The sequence below is a fragment of the Dryobates pubescens genome, chromosome 20 (genome assembly GCF_014839835.1).
Source record: "Dryobates pubescens isolate bDryPub1 chromosome 20, bDryPub1.pri, whole genome shotgun sequence".
Classification (NCBI taxonomy): Eukaryota; Metazoa; Chordata; class Aves; order Piciformes; family Picidae; genus Dryobates; species Dryobates pubescens.
The window spans coordinates 10,696,695-10,719,297 of NC_071631.1; the positions used below are offsets into that span (position 1 = coordinate 10,696,695).

A 22,603-nucleotide genomic window follows, 5' to 3' on the forward strand; every position below is an offset into this window, starting at 1 on the left:
GCAGCCCCGCAAGGCTCTGGGACACATCTTCCCACCTGATTCAACCTCAGAAGAGCACCTCAGACTTTTATTACACTTGAGGAGGTAACCTGACCTCACTGGACTGACCTCTAACTCCTTCTCATCAAATGTCTTCAGCAGATGTTGTGGGATTACTTCATTAAATCCCTTCTGGAGAGCCAGAAACTGCGCTTCAATTCCTCGTAAAAACCTCCAGTTGACGTAAAGCCTGCAAGAAGTGCAGATGGGGCTGCTGAAAGAGGAGTTCAAATGCAACAAACCTTCAATTGAACCACCCCCAAAATGGCCCTGCTGACAGCACCACTCAGAAAGCAACCACCTAACACTGGCAAGTACTTCAGACAAGTAAAAGATCCTCCCCACCACAGGACTACGAAACACCTTGGAAATATCCTGCTGTACCTGACATATTCCTTCTTGTTTTCTTCTGTCACAGGGATGCTTTTGCCATTGGGTTTCAGCTCGTGTTGAATTATCTCCCCATATGCATTGTGCTCCACACAGAACGTGTGGTCCAAGACTCCTGTAATATCATTCTCACTGGTGGAAAGAAATCAGCAAGTGACTCACCAGGGAGCACACGTCCTGCAGTTCTCTCACAGCCATAACACAGATGACAGACATCACAATTTAGTTCTCCCACAGCACTTCCAATTTCTGCTTGGAAGCAGAAGGTGAGCACACATTTCTGCCCTGTTCCATTTTGAAGCCATCATCAAAGTTTCAGTGTTACACTTTAATCACACCTTACTGCTAACCATGGGCAAATTTAATAAATTAGAGCCTAGTAAATGAGCACTTCACAGCTCAGTAATCATTTCCCTCCCCTGCCCCCCAGATTTGAACACCTTAAGTATATTGAGCCTTAAAGAAGCTGAATTGCAGAAGAAAGATATTTCTTCAATCTGCCCAAGCAGGGGATCAAAATACATTGCATTTCTTTTCTGCTGGATTTAGGAGCATTATCAAGTTAACTGAGACACAATTCCAGCCCTCTCAGAGCTCATGGTACATACAGTATCCAGACTAAGCTGTTGTGCAGATCAGGGTCAACCAATTCCATGTCATCCAAAGTAATTGGCTTCCCCAGCAACTGCTTATAGAAAGGCAAGGTGAAGCCCCCATCAATGTAGTGTCCATGAAACACAGCCATCCCCATTATCCGTCCAACGAAATGGAAATAGGATAAGTGTTCCTGAAACAGAAAGAAGAGACCAAGCTGTTCAGCTCCATGAGACCTCCAGGCTATACCTGTTCAGTGTTAAGTAAAATCTCAATATGAAGGAAAGAAACCAACCCACAACAAATCAAAACCCTATCAAGAGCCTTTTTGTTTCATTTTGGTTTGGTTTGTTGTTGTTTTTTTCAAACAGACAGCACACTGCCTGTACTGCTTCCAGTACTAAAAATCAAAATCCAGGCAACTTCTCCCACAGGAAACCTAAGGTGACATCTTACAGAACATTAAGACCACATCTGAGAAGTTTCTTTGATCAGTATTAGAAAGCAATGACCATATTTGGTGAGACAATGGAATAGGTTGCCTCAGAGAGGTTGTGGATGTCCTCTCCCTGGAGGTGTTCAGCGCCACGCCGGATGAGGCCTTGACCAACTTGGTCCAGTGGAAGGTGTCCCTGCCCATGGCAGGGTGGTTGGAACTGGATGATTTTTAAGGTTCCCTTCCGACCCAACCCATCTATGAATCCAGGAACATTATTGCACCAATTGAATCTCTAGCAGTAATGATATGAGAAATGGGTTCACAAGTCTAAGACATTCCAGGTGTGTTTGATTTCTAGTCACCAAATGACCCTTTGGAGAGCTCCTGTCACCAGTCATACCGGGTTGACCGCAGAGTCTGGGTTGATTTGCAGCGTGTAGATATCATCTCGGGAATATTGGAAGAGACCGTAATATGGATTCAGCATCTCATGTGACAACAGGTAGAGCCACTCCCTGAAGAAAATCAAATAACTCATTGTGTACTTCAGACAAAAACAGCTCTACACTGAGGATCTTTTCAAAGCAGTATGATTTCTCTCAATCTGACTGGTAAACATGAATGGGAAGAAAGCTGTCTCTGAAGATGCTCAGAGAAGGCTGAAACACATTGAACACCGTGTCCAGTTCTGGTGACCCCAGCATAAGAAGGACACAGAGCTGTTGGAGCAAGTCCAAAGGAGGACCACAAGGATGATCCAAAGGCTGGAGCACCTCTGCTATGAGAATAGGCTAAGTGAGCTATTGACTATAATATAGAGATGTTTGAATCAAAACCTAAAGCATCTTCTGGTAATGGATGTATTTAAATTTTTAATTACATGTTCACAAGTCACTACATAATGGTCTAAAAACTGGACAAACAATTACACTTCCTAGCTTGGCCTTACTGGTCCTCATGTATGGAGGACGGAAGAGACAGACTGGAAACAAAACCCATGCTGAAAAATACTAGCAGGTCCTTTGGAATACAGTGCACACCAGCATCTGTAACTGCTTTGACTTAAACACTATTATTATCATCAATTAATAGTAATTGAATCACCAAGACTGTCTGACTAGTTACAGTTAATTAGTACAGCCAATGAATACTCCTAAATGAGTCACTCATTTAGAGAGCAAATCCACGTGCCAGAGGAGGGGAGGATGTTCAGTGCAGTAAAGCAGCATCTGTGCAATTGGCCAAGACAATTGCTACACTGATGTAAAATGTGAAAATAATCTTCAGACAATCAATACATGTCACTTATTATAGGCAGGTGAAAATTAACCTCAGACTATCGACAGACTTTAGTCTCCTACTAACGGCTGGGTTTTAACATTTTGTTTCAAGCAGCAGTGACAACATGCAAGAACGGATATTTTTGGACCAAAGTTCTGCCACAAAGCCAAGTATTTAGTGGTTAAATTCTCAGCTGCTCAAGTTCAACTCACCAAAGAAACAGATAGCAATTTTAACAGATTCCAAAAGCCTATCCTGCATCTGTGATGGACAACTGATGCCATCTGTAACACACCCGCTGATTTATTTCCAATAAATTAGGGGGGTTGATGCAATTTCTCCTTTAAAAGACTATCTGAAAATATCTATTCTTCTGACATACAATCTGTTACAGAAGTTACTACAACTAGGAGTCAAAAAGGATGACATGAGGCTGGTTAAGAATTCCAAAACACAGGTGGTGCTAGTAGGGGAAGAGAGAGGACAGCCTGTTTACCTGGCAACACCTCCATAATCCAGGCCTTCCTCCCCTCGGAATTTTATCATCAATCGTTTCCACAGGTCTTTTGGCCTCATCTTCATGACTTGCCTGTAGGACTCCTGTAAACACAGCACACTTGCTTTTATTAGCTGCTATTTACAGACAAGAAGCTGACACTGCTTATTGGAAATGGAGTATCAGACTCCAAGCCCAAAGAGGACACCATTCGAGGGGACACCATTTTGCTAGCTACAAACCAGACTGTAACATCACAGAATGTTACTTAGTTCTCTACAAATGCTACAGCACTTGTCCAATAAAACAGATGTAAGAATCACCTTCCATTACAGTTCCAGAGGTGCACAGTGATCAGAGCATCCTCACAACTATAAAATACTAAAATTTGTGTCAGTAAACTCCTTTTATTTTGCATAAAGGCTCAAGATTTTGGCAGTCTGAAAAGCCAACAGTGGAGCTTCTGTTCCAGCTACAACACACCTGCAACCTTTTTCAAGAAGCATCTTGAGAAGCATCAAGGCCATCCCAGTACACCTACAAAATTATTTACCAGTAAGGCTTCAACAAGAAAATAGGGAAAAAAAAGCTGGAAGAGGCAAAACGAATTCTGATGTCAAACAAGGAATTAACCCCAGATTTTTCAGCAGGGCATCTCTGCTCATTCAGAAGCTTAAAGAATTCATAAAATTAGTCTGATTCTAGAGGGGTGGAAATAAAACAAAATCAACCAGAACTGAGACACTTGACCCAAATTCTAAAGACGGATCCTATTCAACAGTGATTTTGCTTAAACTACACCTGATCAGACATCATCAGTAACTGTTTAGTTTCCAGTGTGTGACATCCCCTCTGTAACAGACATTGAAGTTCCTACAATGAAGAAAGAAATGAGACAGCATCTTCAAATACATGAAGTGCTTGAACTCCTTCCTCAGTCCCTGAAGGTCTCCAGCCCCAGGGAAAGCTTTCCTCCTCCTTCTCTACAGGGTAAATACCTCACCTTTAAGTACACAGCTGTTCTTAACATCCCTTTGATATGCTTCCTCTTCCCATTTGACACCAGTGAAAACCCAGCTTCAACTCCAGACACCAAGATCTAATCAGACTGCTTTAAACAGCAGGGAACAACCCTCCTCCCCTTCCCTCAATGATAAAAGATGGGTCACATGCTCCACATTACCTCAAAAATCTCTTCCCTTGAGACTTCAATACGACAGTGGCCAGCTTGAGGTTGTTGCTGTGACAACTCTTGCCTCAGGATCTTGAGCTTCTGCACAAGGTCTCGCTTGTACCTTGGCACAGTCAGACACTCTGCCTCGTCTGGGAGCTGACACAGGGACACTACCTGCTGGTGCTGCTGGTGCTGCTGATCTTTCAGTTGATTCTGGCGGCTGGAAACAAACACAGCTGTTTGCAGACATTCAAGTCATACACCCCGTTTTCTTCAGGTGTTTCTTCAAGATTATGTCTTTGTAACGAAACTAGTTCCAGTTTACGATGATTATTACTGTGATTATGTGAAAAATGTCCATGGCCACTGAAAGCTAAAATTCAGAGAGATTTTATCACAGAATCCCAGAATGGTTTAGGTTGGAAAGGACCTCAGAGACCAATTGCTCCAACCTCCCCACCATGGGCAGGAATGCCTCTCAATTAGACTTGGCTACTTAGGGCCTCATCCAACCTGGCCTCTAACACCGCCAGGGAGGATGCAGCCACAACCTCCCTGGGTAGCCTATTCCAGAGTTTCAACACCCTTGTACTGAAGAACTTCTTCCTAAGATCCAGTCTAACCCTGCTTGCTCTCAGCTTCAAACCATTCCCCCTTGTCCTGTCTCCAGACACCCTGATAAAAAGTCCCTCTGAAGCCTTCCTGTAGCATCCCTTCAGGTATTGGAAGGCAGCTCTAAGGTCCTTCTGGAGTCCTCTCTTCTCCTGGCTGAACAACCCCAGCTCCCCCACCCTATCTTCACAGCAGAGATGCTCCAGCCCTTGGATCAATTTTGGGGCCCCCTTCTGGACTCACTCCAACAGCTCGGTGTCCTTCTTATGCTGGGAATACCAGAACTGGATGCAGTATTTGAAGTCTCCCAAGAACAGACTAAAGGGGCAGAAGTGCCTCTCCTGGCCTGCTGGCCACACTCCTCGATGCAGCCCAGGCTGTGATTTGCTTTCTGGGCTGCACGAGCATGCTGCCGGCTCATGGTGAGCTCTCACTATGACTAAAGACAAATGCTTCTGTCTTTCTTGGCAGCTACCAGTTGGTTTTAGGCTTTGTTATTTCTATCAGTACTACTCTACAAAGTATGCAAAAGGTTACAGCCTGCGAGGTATTATCCCTAGAATTTTACTGCTAAGCTGCTGACGCTGAATTTCTCAGCGAGCGTTTCCGTATTTCCTTTGCCTGTTTTGCCTTCCTCCATTTTCCCTGGAGCGATCTGCCAAGCACTGTACCTCTAATCTCCACTCAATGCCACGGTCTGTTTTAAATGGCTTGTCTGGGAAAGAGTAAGCTTACAGAAAGATGTTTGTACTGGCAGCTTGGCAAGGACCTTGTCCCTTGTACCTGGCCTAGTCTGGACCACAGGAATGTGGGAGTTCACATGGAACTGACTGGCACAGATACACAAGTGTTTTTGCTAGCAATTCTAGGAGATTTTGTAAATCTAACCTCTTACTAGGCAAAGCAAGCAAATGGTGTCACAGAGATGTCCTCTGCTGTTCTTTTTTGTGCACAGTAAGTAGGTATTTTCTAGCTTTTTTGTATGGCATTTCCAAACAACCCAGGATAAAAGCTGTGTTTTACCTAAACCACAAGAAGAGTCTCTCTGTGGAACACATGGGAATACCCTGAATTTACTGGGTAAATAAGACCGGCTACAATTCCAAATGTTTTCCAGTGGAATGTCAAGGAATTGGGTTTGTTCAACATCAAAAAAACAGGAGATGGAGCCAAACACAGTTTTAATGCATTTTAAAATTGCAGCCTATTGTCTGTTTTGAAACGAAGTCTACACAAAAGCTCTACTGGCCAACCAAAATTCACCTCCAGCAGGTTTTCATCACAGGAACATTCAGAATTGGCAATTAAAAAAAGGAGTGGGGGTGTTCCCAGTTTGCCTTATGGTTCTGAACAGCTTGTCTGTTATTTGCAAACCTCCTATTTAAAGCAATTTTGCACAAATCACCCTTAAGGAAAACCAACACCAGGTCACCAGCAACTCTTTATCACTAGTCTAACTAGGCTAAGGTTTAGAAACCCCTGCAATGCCACCGTCATTGTGCATCACTTCAGCTGGAACTCCAAGCTTAACATTAATAGCAATAGCTCTTAACTGCTGGCCTCTAAGGAGGCAATAATACACAGAAACCCTGCATTATGTCCTAGGATACAGAACTTCAGAAGGTGGTTTAATCAACATCATTAGTCTCACAGGGCTTTGTTGTTTGCTGGTTTTAAAGTAAGTCTACCTTAAGAAGCTGACCACGTTGGTCTTACCATAAACTTACCCAACAGTGCCCTACACATCTTTATAAACAAGAATGAGGTCACCCCTCATGCTCCTCTGCTCCAAGCTATAGACCCCCAGCTCCCTCAGTCTGTCCTCACAGCCTCTTTGTGGCTCCATGCTGGACTCTTCAAGCAGTTCCTTGAGGTCCTTCTTGAACTGAGGGACCCAGAACTGGACACAACACTCCAGAGGAAGCCTCACCAGGGCTATATGCATGGTAATTTCTTTTCACCAATGATTACATTTAAATATGACTGTCATTTAAACTGTATTTACTTGATATACAAATTAAAACAAAACCATTGTTCTAAAGGCTGAACTTGAATTCCATATGCATGAGCATGTGAAAATATTCCTTGTATTGCCTACCAGAGGTCATAATTACATACTAAGGTGAGCAGAGGTTCATACTACCTTTAAGAGCAAAAAATACAGCCTCCCCTGAACACAAAGCTAGTCAAAGGCAGACTAAATGAACTTGTAGTCTCTGCAATGAGCATGAACCTAAGATCTAAGCATCAAATGAAACCAATCTAAAATAGGGCAGAGAACTGGGAAGAGAAAAGCAAAAATGCTGTCCTCCATATTAGACTAAAAATAATCAGTGCAATATTAGCTAAAAAATCTGCAGTGCTTAAAGTAATTACAGCTCATTTCTTAGTTTGTTTTCACAGCTGAAGGACTCAGCTTGGTTCTGCAGTGCTCCAAGGACCTAGCTGAGCACTCTTCAGGTGCATACTAGCACAATCTATCACAAACTCTTGGCCACTGTTCTGAAACAGAACTGGGGAACTGGTTTGATTATTTTCATAAGTTAGAATGTCATCCCTGGAAGACCAAACTGCTTTATTCAGCTCAGAAAAGTCAGTATCACTCTTTTCATTATGGCTTTGAACCTAAAACACCATCACAACCATCCCACCCAAATTCTAAGCTCACTTCTCAGATAATTTACAAAATGCCAAGCCTAAGACAAACTACTTTCCTCTTTTTTGCCTTTTTTTTTTAAACAGCACAAACAAGGAGGTAGGCTTAAGGGGGGAAAAGGGAAAAAAAAAAAAAAGAAAAAAAACAACTTTCACATATCCTGTTTGGTGCAATAAAAGAATAAACACCAGAAAAGGTTCACCAGGAAATAGACTCTGCTGATGACACTGCCAATTGAATTTCTGAAGTCCTTCCCTAACGAAAGGCAGCTGTAGACATGAAAAACTGAAGCACACAGTAGAGGTACTTTAAGTTTAAAGAAATGGAAAATGGTTTTATGATTCTGGAAGGGGAAAGTCAAATTAGATTTTCCAGATAAAGCAAGCTACCTGTTTGCCCTCTACAGCACACCTAGGACAAGCCACTAAGACCCTGCTTAAAAACAGACCTACCAGGGAAGGAGTTTTTCAAACAGAATCACAAAATGTTAGAGGTTAGAAGAGACCTCCAGAGATCACCCAGTCCAAACCCCCTGCCAAAGGAGGAGCACCCAGTGTAGTACTCACAGGAATGCATCCAAGTGGGTTTTGAAAGTCTCCAGAGAAGGAGATTCCACAACCTCTCTGGGCAGCCTGCTCCTGTGCTCTGCCACTGTAAAGAAGTTTCTCCTCATGTTGAGGTGAAATCTTCTATGTTCAAATTTGCATCACTTGTTCCTTGTCTTATTACTGTGCACCACTGAGAAGAGATTGGCCTCTTCCACTTGACACCCACCCCTCAGATATTGATCAGATCCCCTTCTCAGTCTTCTCAAGACTGAACAGCAGCAGGGCTCTCAGTCTCCCTTCATAGAAGAAAAACCTAGCCCAGTTAACTGAACATTCCACACTGTTGTATCTAAGGTGGTCTGACATTTTCCTTTGGGTAAAATATCTAAATCTCAAGTAAAGTAATGAACTTTCTTGTGCTTCAAATATGAAAACGCTCCTCTACTGATAAATATCCTTTAATATCATGTTAGTTTGAAATTGCCAAACTAAATTCAGCTAAAAATAGATGCGATTTGTTCTAAATTAAAACCAAAAGATAAAAAGACCATAAAAGTGTCTAGATGATGTCAGTTGACCAAGGCTCTGTGCTGTGCACACACATATAACTGAGGATTTCTATAAGCAAAATACATTATTTGTCAATATTCAGACTCTTTGCCTCCTTGGGCTGTTAAATGTCTATTGGGCTGACAAAGTCTAGCCAGCTTTTATCTATCGCACACAAGATCTGCTGACCTCCTGGATATTTCCATTCCTCAGTTTTGTCTTCTCACTGCCTGTTCCCATTATTCTTTCCTTCAGCTTTTCTTCCCAATGATTCACTTCCTTAACGGGACTATTCCTCCTCCTAACTCCTTGCCCAGGGCTGCAAGGCTTTCTATCTGGCCAGCTCTCCATTGTTTCTTCCACTTAACACCTACTCAATACTTTACAGGTGTTTCGCATGAGTATTAAAAGGTGTTAGGAAGACAAACAATAGAGCCAAACTCCCAGATAGCTTGGACTAACAGATATGTCTATGCAAAAAGAGAAATGTTTGTTTGCTTTTTAGTTTCCACTTTCAGTAGAAAATCCCCCGGTGTGAAATGAGTGCCTAGGGAATAAAAACAAGAGCCAAAATTCACTCGAGTTTCCCCTTCTCTTTTAAAAAAATGTAGAATGAAAATGTGGTGTCAAGACACTAAGGCAGAGAAAATGTGGTATCAAGATGCTAAGGCAGAAAAAAATGCAGTTCTTAATTACTTTTTTCCCCAAATCTGAATTATTTGGATCTTATTTTGAGAACATCTCAACTAGTCTTAAACTGAAGGCAGGAGCTGAATTAGTTCTCCTTTACTCCAGGTAAATAGTCGGGCACTTGTGCACCCCTGCCTAACTCAGCAGTCTTTCACACCGCTGGCTACTGAATGCAACCTCTTATTTTAAAAGAGGCTCTCCATGGCTGAAAGTAGAATGAAGAAAAGTAAAGGAAGTCTCTCTCTTGCATCGGAAAAATTCTATGGGCCAACCTTTTCCACTTGCCTCCCCCCTGCTGTCCCCAACTCTCAGCATCACAATAGTCACATTCCTGCCTAAACGCTGATGGAGGTAGGATTTTCCCAAGAACAATTAAACCTGTCTCCTTTGCTGTGTAACAGAGTAGGTTGGTAGTGTGCTAGAGAGCAACACTGCTGTGCTGTAAATACTGCTGAACGGTAGAATACATTTTGATGCAAGATCTAGCCCGCCTCAGGAGTCCCTTTTTCTCACTCAGCATGTGCCAGAGACTGTAGACTCACTTTAAGACTAAATGCAAGTTAGCAGATAGCCGTGGGTCTGTAAACTGCGTTGTCCTGTTGTTATGGTCAACAAAATAAACTCTGCCTGTTGCTGTATTGCGGATCTCCCATCCAGGAGGCAGTGGACCAAGCTCTTCACAATTGATGTTGCTAAGATCCCTGTGAAAACAAATATAAAATGAAAAATACCTCAGCATTTGGCTTCTGAGCCAAACGAGCGTAAATGTAACAGAACAATTCCATGCAGTCTGAGAAAAATGTATTGTCTCAGAAACTTGAGCTCTTCAGCTGGGATGTCTACTCCCAAGGTGCAAGCCCACCAAAGGAAAAACACACACCCAGAACACATGCCGTGGGGAAAAAGAAAATTCTTATCACACCACCTTCGTTTTTACAAAGGAATTTCAGATGTGAAATTAATACCAAAATAAAGATCACTGCCCTGGTTGCCAAAATAGAATTGCAGTTCTGCACCAATGCTGACAGCAAATGTTTCTAAACCAACATTAGTCATGAAAGGAATTCTGAATCATACTTGAAAAACTACAAAACAAAGCTATATTTCTGAAGAGTTAAGACTTTCCACAGGGAATTCTGCATGGGATATGCGTGCATGGCACAGGAGGTTTTGCCCCAAAGCCCCAAGTGCTTGTGGGAAGCAAACAGATCTCTAACAAAAATATGTGAAATCAAATATTCTATGACCAATGACTCAGCTCTGCTCGGCGCAATGCAGGGGTGGCTTAGTGGGTCTCAAGGAAATTCTGCTGAAATTAAGAAGGTGTAAATTCACACCAGAGTTTCACAGAAAACAAACACAAGTCCTCAAAAATGTACATGTATTGATTTTTCATGTATATAATTCACACCTCAGATACCTCAGGCTGTCAAGTGTAGCTCTCTTAAAAGCTGTTCACATCTTCCAGTATTCGGGTGAGTTGAAGGGAGGGAAGAGCTGAGGGTCAGAACGGCTAATCCAACCTGCCCACCATGGGCAGGGACATCTTTCAACTAGACTGGGCTGCTCAAGGCCTCATCCAACCTGGCCTTGAACATGCCCAAGGAGGAGGCAGCCACAACCTCCCTGGGTAGCCTATTCCAGAGTTTCACCACCTTAAGATTCAATCTAACCCTGCTCTCCCTCAGCTTCAAACCATTCGCCCTTGTCCTGTCTCTAGACATCCTTATGAAAAGTCCTTCTGCAGCCTTCCTGTAGCATCCCTTCAGGTATTGGAAGGTAGTTCTGAGGTCTCCCTGGAGTCATCTCTTCTCCAGGATGAACAAGCCCGACTCCCTCAGCCTGTCCTCAAAGCAGAGGTGTTCCAGCCCTTGGATCACCTTTGCGGCCCTCCTATGGACTCATTACAACAGTTCTGTGCCCTTCTTATGCTGGGGACACCAGAACTGGACACAGTGTTCGAGGTGGGGTCTCCCAAGAGCAGAGTACTTACCTAGGTACTCTTGGATCGTGCCACGTGCTAACACCAGTCTGAGTGTGCAGAAAGTAGACTTGTCCTTGCTGAGTTGTCCTTTGCTCTGTGAAATCAAGATAAATAACTAAGAACAAAAAACTTCAGTGTAACAACTCCAAATTCCTGACTGCCCCCAGAATTGAAAGGATCTTACACATGATAAGATAAAACCCACTTTCCCACTACAATTGACATTTTCTTCATTTGCATACCATATCCTTCAGGTAAATCAGGAGGAGTGTGCAAGTGTGTCCTGCTCATGTAGTTTCTGTGCCTCTGTGACCTGACTCTCCTCTCGGCCAGCCGGGGATCTGAGGACTGCCCACACGTCGCTCCGTTTGTCCCCGTAATCGGAGTGTTCTCATCCACGAAGCAGCTCAGCGGCCTGCCTGGGCTGGAGTATTCAGATGCTGGCCTGGAGGGAAAAACATAATAACTGCATTGCTGACTTCATATGGAGCTGCACAACACACAGTGGAGAGGCTTCATCTCAGGGCTCTGGGGAAATCTTTGTGGATGGCAGAACTGAGGCGCTGATGTGTGGAGCAGGATACCTCAATGAGGCACAGAAAGCTTCTGCTCTGCACTCACTGATTCATCCCACAGGAACTCCTCACCTGTCTTAGGGTCTGACCTGACACTCAATTATATGACACTGCAGGATCAAGATCATATCCAATGCTTACATGAACAGTTCCCACCTTAAGAGTATTGAGGGTTGTTGCAGTTTGAGCTGGGTGCCCCCTGATGTGTTCACTTCCTGTGTCCAGAAGTTCAGCCCAGAGGCATGGACGCAGGAAATTGTGTGTATTTCCTACCATAATTCTTTGCACCACTCTAAGATCCAGTGCGGGGTCTAGCACTTTTCTCTTTTCTTCCTCCTCCGTCAGCTGGTAACTGGGGGAGATGTCTCCTGGCTTTGGGCCTGGCTAGGCCCAAGGCCACAGGGGGATGGGCAGTCTCAGGCCTGGCCAGCTGAGACTAGCCCAGCAGAGGGAGGGGGAAGAAGGAGCCCTGAGGGTCTTGGGTGTACCCTCAGGTGGGAATGGGATGCCTCTGGGTTTGCTTTGGGATCTCTCTTTGTCACAGTGCTTTGGGTTCTCTGTAACATTCACCGCTTTCTATTAAACTTTCATCACTTTTGCAATCCGTTTGTCTGAGTGTTTTATTCCTGCCCGTGGTGGGGAGAGGGGGCTGCCTCAACCCAGCACATTCTTGGTAGCAGAGGATGGTTGTTGTGGGGAGGGGGGTCTGCCTCTAAACCCACCACAAGAGTGAAATAATTTTTTTCTAATGAGCATCATACAGCCCAAACTTTCTCACATCACTTTTATATGCCTGAGGAAGTGATCAGGCCTTGTTATTCCTTCTAATTTGCAAGGAAAGTTAGCAGGGGAGGATAGCGAAAAAGAGCTAGGCAAGAAAGAAAACAAATGTTGGAGAGCTCCACCGCAAGGGGTAACATTGACTTACATGGGTTTGCATCTCAATTCTGCTTTCCAAAGGATTTAAAAGAGGCTAAAGGAGGATTGATTAGGATGCAGGAAATTCCCCAAACAAAATCATACAGTTTGCATTTGTATTTCTACTCTAATTGTCTCTACCTCTTGGAATAGGCATTTTAATGTACCTGGAGAAATACAGACAGGTAAATTAAAAAGGTGTTCGGTACCCTCACTCCCTTGGAAACTGCAGATACATATCAGAGCTGGCAGCATTAACAGTGCAGATTATTTTAAGACAAATATAACCACACAGCGACCAGGATAACGTTTACTGAACAGTTTCCATAACACCCCTCTGTGGTTATTAGAGGAGGTGATCATGAAGTGCTCCAAACATGCCCTGTAACAATCAGCTTTCAAAGCTCTGCATTACATGGCCATAGCATGGAAACAGACAGTGATTGTCAGCTATTCATGACCTCTTCTCTTCACCCTTTACAATGCCTGCATGCTGTCATGTCTGCATTTGCAGTTCTACCATAGCAGCTCTACAAGAAGGCAGAGATACCAGTATAAGTGGAACAAAAAAACCCCCAACCCTAGTCAGAATGATTCTTCTGAGTTACACGTCAGGCAGGCTGAAGGAGCAAGATGTTGGAGAGTAAAAGCATACAATGTTTGCAGAGTGACTCAAAGAAATGCCCAATATCCCTGTTAGAGCCACTTAGAATGCCTTGTGCTCAGCACTCCTGGCCAGCAAATGAACTTCATCAGACGCAGTCTCTCACCGTGTGGGTCGCTCCCACTGAGTTGTCCGTGTGATGTGATTTAAATACTGGATCCTTCCAGAGGCAGTCCTCCGCTCCTCCCACCTAGAATTCAGACATGGAGAGATAAGGCCCTGAGTGGTATTTCCAGGAAACCAGTGCACAAAATGTTTCCAACGTAAGTGCCAACTCAGGAAGACTTACACTGTTATGAATCACTTCAGCTGAACAAGGTTACCAGGAAACAACTGAAAGTTCCACTCAGACCTGATCCTACCTTCTCTTGGAGCTGGGCACATCATTAACAGTGTCACACCTTCAGTTCAGTAACTGATTGCATTCTAATTAAATCCAAATAGCCATATAAAGAAACTTCTTGAAAAACATTATGTTTAATAATGTCTTTAACTTCTTTTACCCACTGATTTCTGTGTTTTCACTATTTTTATGCACTGCTTGCTTTCATTAAGAAGTCACCTTCAAATACCATGACTTTTTAATTATTACTGTTTTGCACTCCAAAATACAGCTAGCTTTGCAGTTACACAATTAAATAAGCCATAGTTACACAATAAGCACATTTGAAGTGAGTATCTAAACTGCTTCTGACCTCTCCAGATTCCAAAGTAACAAAACAACTACCTGAAGGGAGGTTGTAGCCAGGTTGGGGTTGGTCTCTTCTCCCAGGCAACCACCAAGAGAACAAGATGACACAGTCTCAAGCTGTGCCAGGGGAGGTTTAGGGTGGATGTTAGGAAGAAGTTCTTCACAGAAAGAGTGATTGGCCATTGGAATGGACTGCCTGGGAAGGTGGTGGAGTCACCACCACTGGAGGTGTTTAAGAAGAGACTGGATGAGGCACGTGGTGCCATGGTTTAGTTGATTAGATGGTGTTGGGTGATGGGTTGGACTTGATGATCTTGAAAGTCTTTTCCAACCTGGTTAATTCTATTCTATTCTATTCCAAAAGAATGCTCTCAGAATTTAGATGCTAATTTATGTTTCAAAATTCATCATCTGAAAAATCAGTTTCTCCTGTCTTTACCTGCCAAGAATCACATTCAGATGGTCTGTGTTTGCTCTGAAGAAGTTGATGACAGCACCAGAACTTAAACCAGAGCATTTTTTCTGTATTCACAAAACTGGTTTATGTGTTAATGATGTCATAAACTCTCACAGGGACAAAGCAAAATCCTAAGCCCTGCCTTTGGCAGATAAATACAGCAAGAACTCAGGCTCTCTCTTACCTCTCCCAATCATGTTTTCTTCATGCCGATTTACATAAAAGAAGTGATTCATTTTTGTAACAGCACAAATTTCTGCACAGCTCTGTAGAAGGCAGCAGGCCCTTGCTACAGAACTACTGCATGGATGAAGTCAGTCTGCTGGCTCTGATTTAACATGATATTAATTTATCAGTTCTACAATTTGATGGGCAAATGTTCTCCTAAACAAGTGTATGTTTAAGAGCATTTACTCGTATAGGTCACTTCCCATTCTCCAAGAGACAAGTGTCAAATAACTAACTAACTATCTTCTGTATCCTCATTGGCTTATCTTCTGATTTTACATTCAAAACTGCCCAACTCATGAGTGCCAGAATCAAAAGAAATTAACCTGTTTGTGCACTGACTTCTCACTACTGCAGCTGTGTGTGTATTTACATCAGAGTGATGGTAGCTTACCCATCAGGTAAATCATTATCAAACAACCGACTGCAATCCACAACTTGTCCTCCTGTGCCTATTCGGTCTCTGGACTGAAGACTTACTATTAAGACAACAAAAGAATTATTAAAGATGTGACATCTGAATGCAATGACAGTTAGATTTGAAAGAGAAATAGTACAACTTGGAGGACTAAGCTGAGCCATGTTCTAGATGTTTTGTCCTTCTCACAAATAAAAGAGAGCTACACACAAAGTGCATGTTTTCATACAGGTAGTTCTACATCACAGTTCAAGTAAGTTACCTTAAAGAATATAAATGTGAGGTAAGGCAGAACAAGAAGTTAACTCTCAAGCTGTCATGAAACTTGGAGATGAACTGTGACTTGCTGGTGGCAGCAGGGTGGCCAACCTCAGAGCTGGGACAGCAAGCAGTGCTAGTGCTAACAGAAAGAGCTAAAATAAGAAATTCCTCTAAGTTTTGGACTTGTTATTATGTATTTTGTGTGCACATGAGATTCAACACACATACACCAGGCAAAATGTAACTGCTTGAAGCACTGCATTTGGTTTACTGGATGCTTTCAATCACTAGTGCTAAGAAGTCAAATGCAACTCTCACACCGAGCAGTGCTCAGCACCCTGAAAAGCCCTCACTGCCCTCAGCAAAACTGCACTGCTTGTCTCATTTCATGGATATTTATGCCTGAAGCTTTTGTACTACAACTATAAAAACAAAGATTTTTCTTTTCCCAGGCAGCTTTTGTTCCAAATATCATGATTTGCAAGTGTCCAATCTGATAATTTATGACACTTGTGTTCCTGTGGGTCTTTTTTTCTTTTTCTGATGTTTTGTTTTGCCTTTAACAATAAAGTGATGACTTAAAAAGCTGAATACGTGCTGTGGCCCACATTTGAGGCGGCACTACTGTACCTCTGGACAACTGCCTGCAAGTCCTATCTGTGCATGCAGTGAAGTAAACTTACAGCTATTAACCTAGCTAAAACCCAAGCTTCTGTCAAGATCACAAGGTTAAAAAAATTATGTAGCAGCACTGGCAGGTTTTGCCCTAGAGTCCAAATTTTCAACAACATGTTATGAAGCTATGGATTTTGAGCCTTCAACAGCCCAGCCCAGGAAGCTCTGCAGTACCTGCTGGCTTTATTCCTAATATGAGCTCTTAGACTTCCAGGAACACTAACATGACAAAGCAACTTCTTAGAGCAAAAGACACCTTACATTTAATTTCAACCAAGATGATGTATTTATTCTGCAACAAATCCACACATTACAAGTTCACATTGCTGCATGTAGGCAAGGTTTGGCAAGCAATACACACAGACAAAAATGAAACTAAACAAAGGCAATTACCTCCTCTTTGCCTATGTGAGGACCAAAATTTGTGCACGGCTTCATTTTGTAATGAGTAAGGACTCATTTTTTCTGCACCGCCACATCAGAAATAAAATGGTGGCACAGAAGAGAGCTGCAAGATTAAGACACAGTTCAGGTGCCCTTTGCATCCACTACTCACAAGTGTCCCCTTTTCTTCCCCCCTTTGAAGATAACCCCAGGCATTTAAGATAAAAATCCCCTTGTTCCCTGTCCCAAATTCTAAAGCCATACCCACTCTGCACTTAATCTGTAAGGTTATCGTCTGCTGAAGGCATCAATTACATTTTAGTATTGTTTTCCAGTCTTGCATGGCCTCTTAATTTAAGCCACTTTATCATGACAAGGACTGAGGCTGTGTTTATAACTTCTATCTTCTTTCTGATCTTGTAATCAGGATTTCTCCACCAGTGCAGCAGAACTACCTAGTTTTACTCAGGCTCATTCACCCACTTCACAAAATTGCATTGGTGAAGAAAGATAAAAATATAAAGAGATTAATAACAACTGTTTAAACAGGGAAACAAAACAAAAAACCTGGAGTCTCTGGAGCCTCACTAGAACACAGCCAGGACTGGGGAAACCTGCCCTTTCTGATGGCAACAGCAAAAAGCAGAGCACAGAGAGCTGTACCCCAACAAGCTGTGTTTGCTCTAGGTTCCATGCACCATCCAGCAGCTACTGCTAATCAGGGACAGCCCCAGAAGCAGGCCAAAAGAGCAAATGCTGCTTGGCTCTACCACTTCTCATAAGCACATCAGGGTAAGACAACTAGTCAGTATAATTTATGCCCACACTGCTGACTGGACTATCTCTGACAACTAGTTGAAGTGTATTTGCCATGCCCACACTGCACAGTCTTTGCCTCAGGCTTACCATCTGGCATCCCAGCAGCCTTGAGACACTTCTGCTCTGGGTTGGGGTTCTGGGGGGAGGGTTTTGCTTGTTTAATTAACAATTAGCATTCTCCAGTCAGGATGACAAGGATGCATGCTGTGTACTCTGGAGGGCAGCATGAGAGCACATCACAGGGTGAGGGTACAGTCCTTGCTAGTGTCATGTCTGAAGGACTGCTGTGGGAAGAACTGATCTCTGCTGCTCAGAGAGACCCTGACAGCTGAGCTCATTTTCCTCTTCAAAGGAATTCCTTAAACAAAACTGCATACATACAGCATGGATGATCAGGGGACCAGTGCACTGGAGCAAAACCAAAATGCAAACTGAACTGACAACTTAACACACTCCAGAAAAATTACTGCTTTACCCTTCACTCTTCTGTGCAAGCTCACATGGAAAATGTACTAGTCACAAATGGTCAGAAGTCTCAGCAGTGCACTTATAATTCCAGTTCTACCATCATCTGACTCTCCTGCACACTTATCTTAACACTGTGCAAACACGTGCAGATCAGGTGTTAGACAGATGGTTAAAGCTATATGAAGAGGTAAAGGCAGAGGTATTCTTCAACAGAACCTGGAGGAAAGAAGACAAACGCACTGCAGCCCTTTGCTGACTGTATGGTCTGGTTGACAAAACAATAATGCTGCTTGGATATTCTTTGAACTACAAACTGAACATAAAACTGAACATGCAAATTCACTTTTCTTCTCTCCATGTCCAAATATTCTCATTACCATCTTGCTACAAAGACCTCCTCATCCTGACCAAGATTTTTTTTTCCTTAAGTGACCTACTAGAAACCCTGCCTTCTGAAATAACTCCCAATGCATCCACAAGAGTGTTCATGAAATTGTTTGTGGCTGCTTTGCTTTCAAATTTGCCAGCTTCTTTCCAATTCTGAAGTTATTTGAGGTTTATGAGTTAGCAGAATGACAAAGCACAGCTACAGACATTGGTGACAGACTTGTTAATAACCTGTGAAAACACAAAATGAATTGACCAAGTCATCCCAGACAGCCATTCACTCCTGTTACAGAAAGATGCTTTACACTTTCACAGAGCCTACAGGAAGCACAGCTTTGCTGCAGCTCGCAGTGGCCAAGAAATGCGCAGCCAGTTTTTCACAGAGATTTGGGGCACAAACTGTCACCAGTCTTTAACACTAAAAGCTTTCTGAAGAAACTTTGTTTTGTCTGTCTCAACACTTGCAATCATATTTAAGGGGTTTGCTCTGGGTTGGGTGGGTTTTTTGTTTGTTATTTTTGGGGGTAGTTTGGGGGTTTTGTTTCTTGGGGTTTGTTTTTTTTAATTCTCTACACAGACACTTGTAGGTTGAGGTCCAAATGGCTCTGGCACTAGACACTGAATTTGAAAAAAAAGATAAAATCCAATACAGAAACCTGACATTTAGGAAAGGTATTTCTATAGCTACTGTTAATCTCCAAGAGAAGTAAAAGACAAACTCCTTACTTACCCACTATCTGTCCTCTAACAGTATCATTGTCATTTGGCCCAAGCTTGCACAGATCCAATCTCTGATCTACAAAAAGAGCACACAAAACAGAAGTCATCAAATATTTTACTGCCTTTGAGCAGTGTATTTAAGTACCATCAGAACAAAATGCCTCTATTGGACACTCCTGCAGGTGAGGTCTCACCAGAGCACGTTCTCATGCTATCTAAACCAGCTGGAATATACAAACTTCACAAACCCAAACAACACCACAACTAGCTGTCACTCCTCAACAGTCTGTCCCTAAAGTTTGGTCTGGAAGAAGAAAGCCCAGCCTTTAGCTTACTTACAACCAGTGTCTTTAAGGCGGTTGATTGCATTGGAAAGAAGCCTCACACAGCCCAGAAATCCAGCTCCCTGCTTTTTATGAATCTTCTTGTGGTTCCACACGCTGATCGTTATGGAATCTGACTTCCCGATGTATCTGAAAAGTGGGGAAAAACACCAATGTCAGTGGCACTTCCTTGACATTTGAAAGATGTTCCAGAAATACTTTGGGAAGAAAAAAAAAATTTAAAAAATATATTACCAACCATTACATGAATAATTGAACACACACTGTACTGGCAAGAGAAAGCCATCTCAGCTGAGAGGTACACATCATGCCTTAATCACAGCATGGCCTATGAAGGACTGGAAGGACTGTACTTGAATACAAACTTATCTAAAGATCCTGACTCTGGAAGAAGGCATTCCTGGGAATCCAAAGCCTTCCATAATCTGCTTCAAACAGCAACATGAGCAGGCTGTGGGCTGGCCTGGCAACCACATTTCTTCAAGCAGCTACAAACATGCTCAGCTCTAATGCCAGCTTCATGCCTATGCTCAGCCTAACCAGAGGGCACAGCAATGCTCGTGTAGCCTGTGTGTATGGGCATTGCTAGCAGGCAGAGCAGCTCAAATGCCAGCACACAAACTCAGTTCAGCATCCACTTGCAGCATGTCATCAGCCCCTACTTTCAGGCTACTCCTCCAGTCACCAGCAATGCAAGTCCCCCTACTTTGGAGCTCTTCTGAGTGCTCAGGGAGAACAAAATCCAAACCCAGTCATCCATCTGCAGTTCACAGATCTTCAGGCAGCTAACATACCCTTAAGAAAGCTGCAGAAGGGCCATGCTTGCAACACACATGACAAATTAGGAATGTCACCCCCTTACCCACAGCTCACCCATGTTTTAGGTGAGCTGTGCCACCCTCCCCTCCTGCCCCCTGCTCCTCACAGCATTACCACAGAAATGCTTTTGCAAAACCTGGATCTGCATTGCACTGGCTTGGGGAAACCTGGACACTGGGTTATTTTATTGTCGCTTTGTTGTTTGAAGCTTTGTTCTTCAGAAGCAATAATCTTGTGGGCTAGTTTTTGCTTTCAAAACACCTAAGACAGCCATTGCCAATACTGAATTATTTCTTACAGCCTTTTAAAGCTGAGGAAAATTAATTTGTAACTATGGCTCAGATCCCAAGAGCTGCTTGTAATTCTCCCTTCCCAGACCATGAATTCTGGCCTTCTGCAGTTGAGTTGCAAGTGCTTTTTGTTTGTTTTTGAAAGAAGTCAAAGTCAACTAATCTACCTCATTGATTGACTAATCAGATTTAAAACAGCTTAATATTTTCATAAAGAGAGAAATGATACTGTCAAGATTGGCAAACCAAACTATTGAACTGTCAATGGCTTCAAATCGCAGCTGTGAGCAAGTAAATTCTCAATTAACACTTTTCCCATTTTTCCTTTTTGTCCAAAAAAGCACAACTTTGACAACTTTTTTTTCCCATCACCTGCAGACAGGGACTGATCCAGGAAGACAGAAAAGCCTAACTGTAGGCACATACCCATGAGCATGGTTTAAAATACCCAGAGCACATTAAAGAAAAAAACAAACAAAAAGACCAACAACAAAACCAAACTAAAACCACAACTAAAACTAAACAAAATACAGACTTTACACACATTAAAAAAACAAACCAAACACCACCACCAAAACACCAAATAACAAAGCTTACTGAATGGTAAACTGATTGCACAGTATAGATCAGATTTTTGGCCTTACAACCTTGGCAATGCCAATTTTGCATAAAGAAACAAGAGATGGAAATGGGTATTCACGTGCACAGTTGCAGTCTACAATGTTTCATGTACTTAAAATAAATTCTTATGAGAACAAGTTAGGTGCACTTAAAAATAAAAGACTTATCATGACCTGTCTTGAATTTTCCAGTTTTCCTTGTTGCTTTAAGAAAGTCAGAGGCATATGGTTAAACATAATTTCATAACAGAGCAGTCTGAATAATATGTAGAACACACTTTCCAACACACAACACACTTTCCAAGAATTACTGTAAGATTTCAGGGTGAGGATCTGATAGTTGAGATGCAGACACAGTATTACCATCCCCAGCAAACAGGTGAGGACTTCTATATGACTACTACAACCTGCTCTGGTTTTTGCACCAGAGAACGTGGATGATTCACACACTTAAAGGAAATCAGCAAGACAAGCTGCATTTTCCAAATCAAAATGGCCTGCCTTTTTGTTTTGTTTTGTTTTGTTTTGTTTCCAGAGGAAGGGAAGTATTAGTTCAGTAACTGCTGGTTGGCTTTCTAGCAAAAGGTTTGATCTAGATTTTTGCATCATTTCAGGCATGAAAATACATGGTTGAATTTAAAGAGTCATGGCAAGACAAGCTGATATTTCCAATTCATTTGGTGGCTAAGTTACATTTGGATTACATCAGCTGGCAATAAAACTCCAACATAAAAGCCTGAGCTAGGAATTGAATTTATTAAGAAAAACACAATTAAAAAAAAAACAAACAAAAAAATCCCCAAACAACAAACCAAAACACCAAACCACCTTAAAAACCACCACCACAACAGCAACCAAATCAAACAGAAACAAAACACACACCCCACACCGCCCCCCCCAATCCTGTTGGGTGCTCCTGTCTGCTTCCTCATATTAAAGTTCTTTGAGCTTTAGGTTCAGGGTTTTTTGGGGGTATTGTGGCTTGGTTTTCTTCTTTTTTCTTTTGGTTTGTTTGGATTTTCTTGATTTGGTTGGGTTTAGGGGTTTTGTTTGTTAGATTTTGTTAGCTCCCATATTCCCTCAATCTGTAAAATTAGGGATCTGGCTAAGAACTGTGTGTTTGGAAACGTTCAAGAACAATAACTACTTTAAGCACCTCTACTTCTAAACAAAACAAACAAAAAAAATCAAATACATGCCATGCTGGAAAAGAATGAAGTAGAGAAAAGCAGAATGAAGAAAATAGGGGGGAAAAAATAGAGATCTTGAAAAAACCTCTTGCTGATCACAAGCAAGATGTACTCCCTCCAGAAACAGAGGAAAATGCAACATCAAGAGGTATGAACTCAGGCTTGGAAGCCAGGTATTCCCTGTTTCTAATCCACACTGCCACACAGAACTCTTTGTGACCTG

The 22,603-nt window shown here is 42.5% G+C and overlaps 1 protein-coding gene across 3 annotated transcripts in view; it reads right to left on the minus strand.

Annotated features, from left to right (window-relative positions):
- The window catches only part of SMURF2 (SMAD specific E3 ubiquitin protein ligase 2), a 59,736-nt gene that overhangs the window by 3,684 nt on the left and 33,449 nt on the right, over nt 1-22,603 (minus strand). Inside the window, exons 4-17 of one of the 3 annotated variants that reach the window (XM_054170553.1) lie at nt 21,365-21,394; nt 19,457-19,590; nt 19,128-19,193; nt 15,380-15,464; nt 13,716-13,799; nt 11,695-11,897; nt 11,462-11,546; nt 10,011-10,169; nt 4,423-4,633; nt 3,240-3,343; nt 1,863-1,977; nt 1,038-1,216; nt 424-561; nt 109-229 (exon numbers count right to left, since the gene is read on the minus strand). In XM_054170553.1, coding sequence (XP_054026528.1) covers nt 109-229; nt 424-561; nt 1,038-1,216; nt 1,863-1,977; nt 3,240-3,343; nt 4,423-4,633; nt 10,011-10,169; nt 11,462-11,546; nt 11,695-11,897; nt 13,716-13,799; nt 15,380-15,464; nt 19,128-19,193; nt 19,457-19,590; nt 21,365-21,394 — 1,714 coding nt within the window. Of the gene's footprint in view, nt 1-108; nt 230-423; nt 562-1,037; nt 1,217-1,862; nt 1,978-3,239; nt 3,344-4,422; nt 4,634-10,010; nt 10,170-11,461; nt 11,547-11,694; nt 11,898-13,715; nt 13,800-15,379; nt 15,465-16,732; nt 17,213-19,127; nt 19,194-19,456; nt 19,591-21,364; nt 21,395-22,603 lie in introns of those variants that run through there. The other 2 variants (XM_054170554.1, XM_054170555.1) reach the window with 2 other exon arrangements.